This window comes from Alligator sinensis, unplaced genomic scaffold (genome assembly GCF_000455745.1).
Source record: "Alligator sinensis unplaced genomic scaffold, ASM45574v1 scaffold746_1, whole genome shotgun sequence".
NCBI lineage: Eukaryota > Metazoa > Chordata > Crocodylia > Alligatoridae > Alligator > Alligator sinensis.
Genome location: NW_005841959.1, coordinates 1,987,913 through 2,001,627, shown reverse-complemented (window position 1 = coordinate 2,001,627; position 13,715 = coordinate 1,987,913). Strand labels below are relative to the sequence as shown.

General features: G+C 38.2%; 1 protein-coding gene across 7 annotated transcripts in view; it reads left to right on the top strand.

The window, feature by feature from the left end:
* The window catches only part of DMD (dystrophin), a 1,961,037-nt gene that overhangs the window by 1,304,477 nt on the left and 642,845 nt on the right, over positions 1-13,715 (top strand). For all 7 annotated transcript variants that reach the window (XM_025200207.1, XM_014518487.2, XM_025200208.1 and 4 more), the window contains one exon: positions 11,392-11,556. In XM_025200207.1, the coding sequence (XP_025055992.1) occupies positions 11,392-11,556 (165 nt within the window). The remainder of the gene's footprint in view (positions 1-11,391; positions 11,557-13,715) is intronic.

Sequence of the window (13,715 nt, the reverse complement as noted above, 5' to 3'; positions counted from 1 at the left end):
CTGATGGTAGAGTTTAGGTATGTTTTGTGCTGGTTTGGTACAGCAGTCAGGACTTTGTGAGACTGGTAATAAAGTGACAATCCTGGCAGACAATTTTAAGGCAGCCCTACAGCAACTGAGAGCATAATGGCCAAATGAAAGTTTGAACATAGATTCCTCTGGGATTTGTATGGTCCAGTGTTGTATTTTGATCGTAAAATATCCCGTCTCACCTCAAATATAAATTTCAAATGGTGACTTAAATTTCTGTAGTTTAGATACTAGAAACAGTTATCAGAATTACATGATTTCTTGGCCTCTTTCTCACCAGGACATTGGCTAATTTTTTTCCAAAACACACATCTTGCTAAACCTTCAAAGGCCCATTTAATCCTGTTTCTGGAAAAGACTAGAAACTGTAAGTTTTATATTAAGCAAATGGCCCTCAATGCCGTAAATCTTCTTAAGAAGGGGAAATAGAGTCCTGATTATTTACCATTATTTATTATGTTGTGGTATTAGCTAAGACCTGGAATCATAAACCAGAAACTGTTGTTCTAAGTTAGTGGCTTTCAATCTTTTTGGACTTGAGGCACGCCTCCAAAACGTTTAAAAATTTGGCAGCACCCAATTTTAAAAGCTAATATAAATATATAATGCATATTATAAGATAAGCATTATAATTATACTATTAATCACTGTGTTATCAATTATTTATATCATTATGATAATTTACAGCACTGCTACCACCACTGCAGCCAGATGAAACTGTGTTGTCCACCTTGTGCAGAGCCATGTTGGGCAGTGGCTACAGCAGGAGCAGGGTTTCTTGCTGCAGGCCTTCTTGGACCAACTCTGCACAGTGACTCCTGGAAACAGAGGCACGTGTGATAGATGAATCTATCCTGCACACCTTTGTTTTCAGAAAGCACATTGGAGAAGCAGCTACAGCAGAAAGATGTGCCTGCCTGCATGACATCACGTAGGTAGGCATGCTGCTTCTGCTGCAGCTCTTTCTTATTGGGGTCTGATGTACCTCCTGAAAATGGAGGTGAGTAGGGCAGTTCCACCCTGTACAGTGGCATTCTAGAGAAAAATGCTATTGCTACTAGGTAAACTGCCCTGTGCCCCTCTGTTTTCAAGAGGCACATTGGAGCTGAAACAAGAAGAGCTGCAGCAAGACGGTGCACCTGCCTGCCTGATAAAAAGTAGGTAAGCATACCTTTCTGTTGGAGCTGCATTTCAGTTTGGATCTACTGTGCCTCCCCAAAATGGAGGAGCCCAGAACAATTTCATCATGTAGCAGTGGTGACGCCAGTGCTTTTATTGCTCAACCTTGATCTCTACCTCTGCCTCCACCTCCAAATTAACTTCAACTTTCTATCTCAACCTCATCTACTACCTCTAGGCTCTCATGGCATCCTGGAGTGGCATGGCACCCTAACTGAGAAAGACTGTGCTAAGTACTTTTCACATATATGAGAAACAGCTGGTCCCTGACTGAAGAAGTTAACAATCCAAATCATATAGAAAATCTTCTCCTTTATTATTTAAAAGGAAATTTTACATGTAGAAAGAAAGAATATTAAATGAATATTGAATATAGGTGTCTGTGACATAAATGCAGGAAAGACAATATTTGCTGGAAAAAAACCAACATGTTTATGTAAGCCTTTAATATAGAATCTAAGGTAAATCTCTGCATAAAACGTGGGTGGCTACACTTCTGTATTGATATTTTGAACCCAAATCTTGAAAACACCCAAGTATGTGAATAACTTAACAACAGTGAGTCTAACTATACTCAGTGATACTATTACTTACCATAAAGCTGTCTGTTCAAGGGTTCACACACTTTAATTCTTACTTTGTAATTAAAGTAACTCTCAATTAAAATAACCCAAAATAAGTTTAGGTCTTTCTGTACAATTCTATGAAAACATTTTGGATGTAGAACAGCTAACATGCAAAAACTTTCATATGAAACTTCTTGAAACTAAATATAATTAAAATTTAAATGTAGCTTTTTCAACTGATTGCTTTTTTGTAGATGTTTTTAATGACTTTGACACATTGTTATAAAATCTCTCTCTCTCACACACCCAACAACAAAAAATGCCAACTAAAATCTGTTGGTTTGTTTTTTTTTAATGCAGCTGAAGCAATAGCTGAAGCAGAAAATTATGTTTGGTGCATTGGATTTATGGATTGTTTTAGTCTTCTGCACCAATGAAAAATTACTTTTAAATAAAAATTAAAATTGGAATATAATAAATCCAGAGTTAAGAAGCTAAAAAATAAATGAGAGCCAACGTCAGGTCTTGAGAGGGTTCTGGGAGAACATCAAACACTCAGTATGCCAGTGATGACCTTCTATACATATTTTTAGTGCTTTACTTTTAATCTTCCTCTGGTAATGTGATCTTAATTCTATCTTTGTCATTGACAGTGTGCTTCATAAATATTCATTGTTTAAAAGAAATTAAGTAGATTTTGTTTTAAAGTCAATATTGAGTTTGTTAATGAAAATGGTTACGTTAATTAACTAAATAGGCTCCTTAACTGAACTTATATGAAACTCTTTCTCACCCTGATTGTGTTTCATGAAGAAATGATGCATAAAACATTAACCTCCCTTTTTATCCTCTCCATTCTAAATCATCCTTGTACACATGCTCTAGGGAAGGTGATTTTGAGTAGATAATCTGACTTTTTGAACAGTGGTTGGTAAGAGGTGAACAGCTTTTTTATGTAATTATCATAGTAGTATTATGGAAATGCCAGTTTCAGCTCCACAGTTAAGAGTGCTTTGAAGTTTGTACTTAATAGCATATTATAGCACGGGTTACTTCTTTGTTCTTCGTCAGTCTGATTTTGTCATGGGTCAGCTGCAGAATCGCTACAGAAGTCTCCTGTTTCTTGCCTTTTTACCTTTTTATACACATGCCTTTAGTTGGAGCTGGGTTTAAAGGAACAAAGCAGATGCCATTGATTCACAGATTCACTGAAGTTTAGGGTGGGAAGGGACCTCATGAGATCATAGGGTCCAGCCCCTACTGCTTTATTGCCACTATATCCTGTTTGTTTTCTCCTTTGTGTAAACAATGGTAAAAGTTCAATATTCTTCAACATTTGCCCTAAAATAGTACCCAAGGCTCCTCACATCTGCTTATATAAAATTGTACCCAAGGCTTCCCACATCCTCTTGTAAAAGCCCAAGCTTGCAGTTGTGATTTGCTTGTCTCTCAGCTGTGTCCAGATAAAGGTTGGGTTTTTCCAGGCATAGGAAATTTTTTGGAAAGTTGATTATTTGTTAGGTCACAGCACTTTTAAAACCTATGCAATTGTTACTGCATATTGTATTCTCTCACATATACATGCCCCAGAATATAACACAAATTTTTTTATGTAAGGCAGAATGAAGAAAAAATTATATTTTCTTTCAGTGAATAAGTAGCAGCAGCTAAGGAGCCTGAGCCTCCTCATTGTTCTGCTTCCTGTAGATTGCTACAGGTATTGCATTTGGTTTCAACCACAAGTTGGAGAACCTGCTTTTACCATATTTCTTTCAAATGATGTGCACTCCAGTTTTTAGCATCTGTTTATTGGGGAAATGGTTTGTGTTGTCTGAGAGAAAATAAAGTATTTCAGGAAAACTAAACTTGTTATATGAAAATTTAGAGTATTGAGAGAGTTTGCATCTAGACTATATTACTGCAAGATGTAGCTGAAAAAAACAAAACAAAACAAAATCTAAATAAAATTACTCTTCATCAAATGGTTTTGTAATGTAACTCTGGCCCCTTCCTTGTGTGTGTGTGTGTGAGTGAGAGACACAAAGAGCGAGAGAGTGGGGTTTTTTTTATGTTTTAAACCTTTATTATCCAAAATGAAAAACAAATAGTGCAAGTAGAAGGGTGTGTAGCCCTCCCAGAGACCAAGCATGAAACTCTTGTCAGCAACAAAAAAAATATCATGTCACCAGAGACATGGAAACAGCCTCCCCCATATCCCACAAGGAGGATCAGCTGTCAGTCTTCCACCTCGCAGAGGGCCCCCTCAGTGGCCTACTGTGATACAAATTGGTCCACATTTTGTTGCACATTCAAATGTGACATGTGCCCAGAGCAGGAAGTGGAAGAGTTGGCAGGTGTCATTGGAGCTGGCCCCTATGAGCCAGTTTCTGTAGCTTTCCAGAATTGCCATGTTGGCCTGGCCCAGCAGGAAACTGGCCAGAAAGATCACATGCCCCTTGGCCAGTTGGTATGGGAAGAAAAGATATACAGAGTCCTAGAGAAGTTCAAGTCCAGAATACCAAAGAGTTCTGAGGGCAGCAAAGAGTGGCTGCAACTGGGGTAGGTCCAAGAAAATGTGGAAGAAAGTCTCCTCCACTGCCTCCTTGCAGAAAGGGCAGGCCACTGACACCACTGGGTTTAAGTAGTGGACAGCGCGAGAGACAGAGGGAAAGCAAAGGAAGGAGCAGATATTTTAATCCATAATATTGTGTCAAATGATACCAAAGATTGTGTTTAGAAATTGCTTTCTCTATATTGAAAATTAATTAGGTTAAAACCAAAGAATATGTAATTCTCATCATGTTTGTTGAACCTTTTTTCCTTTTCTTTACATTTATGATGTACTTGTTATGATTCCATAACTATTAGGGAGGGGAAACACTAAAACAGGTTGCATAGGGAGATGTTTAAGAAGAGGTGAGACAAATATCTGTTGCAGATGTTATAAATATAGATATAGTTGATCCAACATTGGTATAAGGCATGGTTCTTTGAGGTCCATTCCAGTCCTATATTTCTTGAATGACTTCTTACATTAATACTAGCATGAAATTATTTGTATTAGTGACAGTCATATTTGTCATGAGATATAAAACTTGATTTCCAATTCTTTTTTTGAAGGGTGGTAGGAGGTTTTAAAATCAATATTGAAAGAATAACTGTCTGGAAAAAAAATTAATCAGGTCTTCAGAAGACTGACTTGTTACCTTTTAAAACTTGGAGTATGTTAAAATCAAAATGTATATCTTGTTGATGGAAATTTAAACAGCACAAAAAATGTCTGACATAATTAAATTCAGTTTACCAAAACATTTAGATTTGGAATTTGAAATGAATTACAGAAGTTAGCTCAGTTACTGGGTGTATCTACATGTGTAGATACATATCTATCCCAAATCTAAACTTTGTTAATATAGACTTAATAGTAAGATTTCACATCAGTAATTGAAAGATAAATGATTGTTACAAAATAAGGAAATTCTGAGTTAAAGTTCAGCCTAAGAGCAATTCAAACACGCTAAGGTATGGTAATACACAGTTAAGATATAACTTATGTTATTCTAAAGTAAAGGTTCCTGGGGTGGATTCAGGGAGGGGTACACTCATGAATTTGCACCCCACTTCAATTTCTCCTTCATCCAAAGTTTAAAATCACCTAGTGCTAGTAGCATTTCTAGTCAGGCAGCAGTCAGTTGACTTAATGGCTTATTGTAATCTGTCACATCCTTTCTAAACTCTTCATACAATAATAGAAAATTAGGGTTGGAAGGGACCTCAGGAGATCATGTAGTCCAATCCTCTGCTCAAAACAGGACCAGCCCCAACTAGATCATTCCAGCCAGGGCCTTGTAAAGTCAGGCCTTAAAAACCCCCAAGGATGGAGATTACACCTCCTCTCTAGGTAACCCATTCCAGTGCTTAACTAGTGAGAGTTATTTTAATATCCAACCTAAAATTCTCTTGCTGCAACTTGAGACAGTTGCTCCTTGTTCTTTCATTTGTCACCATTGAGAACACTTTAGGGGGCATGCAAGTCCTGACCACAGTGGACTCCATTTCCCAACATCCCCTGCCTGTGTCACTGTGGCTGATTTCTGTGGAGATCCTAGGAGCAGCAGGGCTGTGACTGCACAGGGCCAGGGTTTCCATGGAGACCAGCCCAAGCAGTGCTGGCAGGGTGTGCAGTTGGGCAAGGAGCTGCTCTGGACCTGGGGCTATGATCTTGTAGCTGTGACAGCACAGGCTAGAGCTGAGAAGAGCTGTGATCTGCTGCTTGCACACCCTGGGGAGGGGCAGATCATGGGTTTGCTCTGGCCCTGGAGTAGTTCCCCACACTCAGCCACATGCCCTGTCACTTCTGCTTGGTCTGGTCTCCATGAAAACCCTGGCCCCACTCTGTCAAGGCCTCCCTGCTCCTGTGGTCTCCATGGAAACAGCCCCCAGCCACACGGGCAGGGGCTGCTGGAAAATGGAGTCTAGCCGCTGTCTGGATCCACCATTTTGCCTGCCCCATCCTCTTTGTAACTACTCTCCAGGTAGTTGAAGGCTGCTATCAGCCCCACTTCAGTCTTCTCTTCTGCAGACTAAATAATCCCAGTTCCCTCAGTCTTTCCTCAGAAGTCATGTGCCCCAACCCCCAAACCATTTTAAATGCCTTCCCACTGGACTCTCTCCAACTTGTCTACATCCTTTCTGTTGTGGAAGGGCCTAAAACTGGACACAATACTCCAGATGTAGCCTCACCAATGCAGAATAGAGGGGAACTTTTCTGTAGAACTGCATCTTAGCCAGTTGGTCCCAAGCCTGTAGCAATGAGTGGAATTCTTCTGTCCTAAGTGCAGGACTTTGCATGTGTTCTTGTTGAACCTCAGGTTCATTCCACAGGTGTTGATGACCCTCTCTTCTGTTTAATGGTCTTGATGTTTGACCAATCAAGCTATTCTTCTTTTCTGCAATTCTGCTATCTATTAGCTGCTCCTAATACCGAAGCTCCTATTTCACACCCCTCATTTTGATTAAGTTACACTTGTTTTTGCTTCAATCTTAAACTGAATAATACAACTGTAGGCCCATAGCGTGCTAGGCATCTTAGTAAAGCTTCTAGTTTGTTTGTTTGTTGTTTAACTGGAGAAAAAAATCTGTGTTGTTTTATATGTGATAATACATTTCATAGAATCATCTGCACCCCTCCTTTTCAAAATTCTAGATCCACCCATGAATGGTTCGATAGGGGAAACCATAAATATATTTGATATGTAGAAGGTTTGTAGCCCCACAATGATGTTTGTTCCTTTCCTTTTTACTATTTACCTTTCTACTTCTTTTACCTGCCATCCATCCAAATAGGCAATCTGGATCTCCACTGTAATGGGTTCTGTTCCAGGTAACCATTGTCTTTTATAACTTAAGCCACAGCATATCTTTTGCAGTCCATATTCCTTGCATTTATTTTTTCCAAATACTGTGGGAAGCCTTTGAGCTGAACAATCAGCAAGGGAATCCAGCAGGTTTCACTTTTTATAATAGTATTGAGTGGGCTTTATAACAAATATGGGTGTTGGAGAAAGAAAGGAAGAAAGATGGGAAAGATCTGGCATAAACACAGTTAATTGACTAATGACAGTGGGAGCAAGACGAAAAGGTGACCCAAATCTACAGACAAAATAATGTAGAAATTGATTTTGGAATTAATGGAGCAAAAAGGGAAAATATTAAAATATGTGGATAAAAATCTAGATTTTAAATTAAGGGTATTCATTCACATTTTGCTGTATTAAAAACTTCACAGTGTGTATTTGTGTGTGTTGAATCATCTTAGTGCAGATAGGAATGTGGGAAAATGTTCAGCTATATAAAATTAACTCCAAAATGATATCATATTTTAATGAGTCTTATGAAAATTTGGGTCAGTTTATATAAAATTACGATCTTCCACTGTTTTCCAATTGAGAGCTTAAATCTTTTAAATTATTCAGCTACTAAGCTGCCAATTAATCTAACTTAATTAACTGAAGAACTAGAGTGCTAAATTTCAGATGTACCACATGTTTTCAGATGAATGCTTTAACACAGGGCTGTCCAATTTCTAAGTCTTGGGAGACACATCAACAGGGGCTGCATCTCACAGGCCACAGCAATGACGCCATGAGGATGCTCCCCGTACCCGCTGCTATGCCAGGCAGCCCCCTCCCCACACTTCTGCATGATTTATCCCCATCCCCGCCCAGTTGTGCTGCATGCCCATATGGGTACCATTCTCCCCCATGTAACCCAGTCCTCCCAGGGTGCAACCCCAGACTCACATTCATGTTACCCACTCTACTAAACTTCCCTACTCCTTGGGCTGAAGGCAGGAAGCAGCAGCTGGTGGGACAGGAAAGCCTGGAAAACGATGAGGGGGGAGGGGGAGCAGTGGTTTGGTAAGACTCTAGGAGCTGCACATTAACTCTTCATGGGCCACCTGTTGGAAAGCCCTTTTTTAACATTGTGACCAAAACTGCATTGGTTCTTTGATGCTGAAGTCTGAGTATATTTCTTAAGAAGAAGAATTCATACTCTTTGTCTCTTCCCTTTGGCCACAGACCAGGCTATATCCTTATATCCTGTTGATTTTCTGTCAACCAACACAGTTTTTCAGGATAGTAATACATGTTCACGGGGAACAATAAGGTTTAACAGGCCCTTTACATTGGAGTTGTTTTTCCTCCTAATTTTTTTCTTTTCTATCCTCCTCTTTTTTGCCACTTTATGAATGCCTACCTTTCTTTCATACCTGTGTTGCAGCATCATCCCTTATTTTGACAGAAGTGATTAAAGTTTCCTTGATTAGCCAGTTAACAGATTAACAAACCAAACCAAACCAAAAAAAAAAAAAACAAGCCATACAAACAAACAAACAAAATAGTACACAAAGAACCACATTCCCCCATCACAATATATTTATTAGGACCCAACATTTATATTTTGATGGTGTACAACTTTTCTAGGAGTGAGAAAATTTGGTTTTTCCATCAGGTAGCAGATACACACTTCCTGGATCTCATAGAGTTTCCATTTATTCTTCAGTTGGAATCTTCTCTTTAGTGAGATCACTGTTACTGAAGTGAGCCATTGTCATTTTATTTTGAGAAATACATCTCATAAAAGTCCAAGAATATACAAGGTGCTTTCTCTGATTTGGAGTTGAAGTCATGTTAAAAGATTTTTTGTTGCTATGGCAAATTAGTTTACATAAAATTACTGTGTGTATAAATACTAGAACACTGTTAACAGTATCTCCTGATCATGTCCAGCACAGATTTTCCTCCAACTATTTGTCACTTTTTACATATTTCCTACATATATGTGTGTAGTATATGTGTGTGTAAATACTTATCTCATATCTGTGCTACAATAATTAACCCAGGATTAAACTTCCTTGTAAAATGTAGCTTCCTTTGACTTAGTTAATCTGCCCTATGAACAGTCGGTTTGTTTCATCAGATTATCTTTGTTGTATGAATGTTTCCGGTCCCAATAACTTACTCTTAGGCTCTTTATAATCTTTGTGTATACATAACGGTATATGTAGGCATTCAAAGTTGAATATATCTAGGAATGTAGGTAATTATGTTTTCTCCTTCACAAAATAAAATTCAAATGAATGTCTGTGTTCTTGTTAATGCACTCACTTCAATACCTTTGATAAATATGTATCTGAAATTAGATAAATGTAGGATTTAAACATTCAGGAATAGGATTAGATTTATATGGCACATGTTTTCCTGTGATTGCCTGTTTACTTTCAACAGTAATATCTTGAAGAATGTGTTTATAGTAATATTAAAGCTGCTAAACATTGCAGTTTAACATTCAAAAGTTGCATAAAAGATTAACCTAATGTTGTTTAAAATTAGGCCAAGGTCTTCACAGATATTGAATTAACACATATAAGAAATTAATGCATTTTTCATTTTAACTTCACATCAAGGGTAGACTTTACTAGGAGTGGGAGAGATTTTGTTATGCTTAAGATCAAGAGGGTACTGAAAGTGATTACACTTACTGGTCAGGATGCATGAGTATGAGAAGGAAACAGTAACTTTAAATGTGTTGGTGAAACAAAAGTATAAATAACAAACATCTTCACAATTTTTGTATAATAAATTGCATATCAGTAAGCAGATCTACATGAGATGGTGACTGCACAGTAGCTAAAAAATACTGCACAGTAGCACATCACAGCACAGACAGTGCTGATATGCTACTGTGCAGTATTATTAGGCTACTGTGCAGCAGCATCACCTAAAAAATATTTGCCAGCACTACTGTGCAGTAACTCCAGTTACTGCACATTTATTTAGTACTTGCTCATACACGTACTAAATAAATGTGTAGTAACAACTGTGCAATACTGTCTCATGTAGATTCATACACTGTAAATCTTTAATTCATCTTAAACAGTGTTTTCAAACTGAATGTGGTTTGGAGAAACAAAGAAAAAGTTATATATCCTGAGAGAACCATTTTCCTCTTACTTCCTCAGCTCTGTTTACATAGAAACCTTCCTTGGTTTTTTTTTGGTTCCTGATGGACTTCGATTTATTGTCTTCTGTAAATGGCATCATTGGGGATTAGTAGGTAGTATGTATCAGTAATATTTTGTAGTCAGGCAGTATGATAGACTTGCTTCCATCAATATAGTGTAACTCCAAGGGGAATTAAGGTTTAACTGTGTTTATCAGAGATTTCCCATATTTCCTGGCTTTTAAAAAGGCCTTTTAGTAAAAGCCTGTTTTAAAAGACAATGGCCACAGGGAAGACTGATTTCTTAAACTGAAAAGCTATCCAAAAAACTACTTGTGCCTGAGTTTAATAATGATTAATTGCTGTCTTCATTTAGCACAACATAAGCATTAATTGATATAAAGGATACTGAAATTAAGAAAAGTGTAATTGTTTCTTTTCTTATACCACAAGTCATTAAACTATGGCAGCTAGCTATGGCTTGCTTTTTTTCCAATTTACTTCTGTCTTCACTTCAAATGTGTACATACTGTTGATTTCTACAGTTCCACCCAAAAGCTGCAATAATAAAATAATAAAATCAATAATTAAACAATTAAATACCAGCTATTGGGAATGGGAGAATCAGATTAATGTCTAATTCTACCTAAGACTTTCTTAAATACCAATCAAGTTTGAAACTACACTTGAAGCACAAATAGTTGCATATATTAGCTGATTTTTTTTCTTTCTCATCTGTTGCTGCACTTCACTTCAGAACCCTGACCAGAAACAAGTGGTATTAAACATTTTGTAAGAAAACATGTTCTTTAAAGATATTTTCTTTTTCAAGAAATTGAAATAGTCTGGGTAGCTTCTGGATGTAAGGGCCATTGAAACATTTTCATATTGTTATTCTTAAAATAACATTTTCTGTTGAAACAGTCTTATTTATTGAGAAAACATGGATCTGTCTAATTGTTAACATATGACATAGATCTGTTTCTATTCCCTCTTCCCCAGCACTGATTACATTTTTATTTCTGCTGTTTTAACAGTAATGCATTTTTTATTATATATGTCCACACAATTTTTTTACAAAACAAACTTAACAATTTTTTCTATTTTTAAGGTATCCAAAGATCTTCCAGAAAAACAAAAAGAAATAGAAGATCTACTAAATAATTTGACCCAATTTGAACAACAGTTAAGTCAGCTGGCATTGTGGGTAACTCCTGTTAAGGATCAACTGGAACTGTATAACCAAGTGGGCCAACCAGCAGCTTTTGATATTAAGGTAATGTTTTCTTTTTCTTGTTTCATTCATGCTTTGGTTCTTCCTTTCTTAACTGACTTTTCACAGAAAAACAAATTCTAAAACAAAAATATGTTGTTACTATATCTCTCTCTTTCATTCATAAATAACAAAATATTTCTTGTAAGACTGTCACCGTGATTCTAACAATGTCATGTTTCGCATTCTCCACTCGGTTGTGAAAGAATTAATTCTTAATTATCCCTTTCTACTTTAGAATGGAAATTAGAATATGACCATGTACTTGTATGTTTGCCAGGTCAATGTTCAGATCTTTTGTTGTACAATTACCATTAAAAATAGAGATCTGTACAGTAAATTCAGAACCCCCCTCACTCATAGAATTCTGATACTCTAAATTATGTCAAATACAATCCTGTATGTTCTTTCACCACTACATATTTCTTAATGACATTGAGGATTAAAATGAAGCATTTCAAGGATGAAATATAAAACAATGGGAGCTTTGTGTTTAAGTGTTCTATGCTTATTGCTTATCATAGATGCACAGAAAACTAGGGTTGGGAGGGACCTCAAGAGATCATCTAGTCCAGCCCCCTGCTTAAAGCAGGACCATCACCAATTAGATCATTCCAGCCAGGGCTTTGTCAAGCCAGGCCTTAAAAACCTCCAATGATGGAGATTCCACCACCTCTGTAGGTAACCTGTTCCAGTGCATTACTACACTCATGAGAGAGTTTTTTCCTAATACCTAACCTAAACTTCTTTTGCTGCAACTTGAGACCATTGCTCCTTCTTCTGTCATCTGCCACCACAGAGAACAGTGTGGTTCCCTCCTCTTTGAAACCACCCTTCAGGTATTTGAAGGCTGCTATTAAATCCCCTCTCAGCCTTCTCTTCTCCAGACTAAATAAGCCCAGTTCCCTTAGCCTCTCCTGAGAGGTCATGTGTCCTAGCACCCTAACCATTTTTGGTCCCCCACCTCTGGACTCTCCAATTTTTCTACACCCTTTCTGTTGTGGGGGGCTAAAACACAACACTGTACTCCAGGTGTGGCCTCCCCAGTGCTGAATAGAGGGAAAGAATCACTTCTCTCTCTCAATCTGCTAGCAGCACATCTACTAATGGAGCCCAGTATGCCATCAGCCTTCTTCACAACAAAGGCACGGTGCTGGCTCCTATCCTGTCCACTGTAACCCCTAGGTCCTTTTCTGGAAAGCTGCTGCTTAGCAAGTCTTTCCCCAGCTTGTACCAGTGCATGGGATTGTTTCATCCTGACTGCAGGGCTTTCCACTTGTCCTTTTTGAAACTTATAAGATTTATTTTGGTCCAATCCTCCAATTTGTCTAGGTCTCTCTGAATTTTATCCCTATCTTCCAATTTATCTACTGTTCCTCCCAGCTTAATGTCATCTCTAGACTTGCTGAGGGTGCAGTCCATGCCATCTGTCAGGTCCTTGATGAAGAGATTGAACAAAACTGACCGCTGGGGCACTCTGCTTGAATACCAGCTGCCACCTATACATTGAGCCATTGATTACTACTTTCTGAGCCCAATGATTCAGCCAGTTTTCAGCAGTCAGGCTGGTTGGGCGTGACTTGCCCTTGGTGAATCCATGCTGACTGCTCCTGATCACCTTCTCCTCCAAGTGCTTAGAAGTGGATTCCTTGAGAGCCTGCTTCATGATTTTTCTGGGGACTGAGGTGAGGCTGACTAGTCTATAGTTCCCCAGATCCTCCTCCTTCCCTTTCTTAAAGGGGTACATGCCTAGCATTTCTAAATAGTCTCTAATATATTCTTTGTCCACTGTTGGCTGCTTACCTCCTCCTCAAAATGTCCTGCCAGTTGCAGTAGTCTGGGAGCTGAGCTTGCCTGTGAAAACTGAGGTGAAGAAGACATTGAGTACTTTAGCCTTTTCTGCATCCTCTGTCACTAGGTTGCCTCCGCCATTTAATAAGGGACCTACATTTTTACCTGATCTTCCTGTTATTGCTCACAAATTTTGTAGAAGCCCTTCTTGTTACCCTTCAAATCCCTTGCTAGCTGCAACTCCCGTTGCACTTTGGCCTTCCTGACTTCATCTCTGCATGCCCAAGCAATGTTCTTATTCTCCAAGTTTCCACTTTTTACGTTTCCTTTTGTGGTTTAGCTCATTGAAGAGTTCCTTGCTAAGCAAAGCT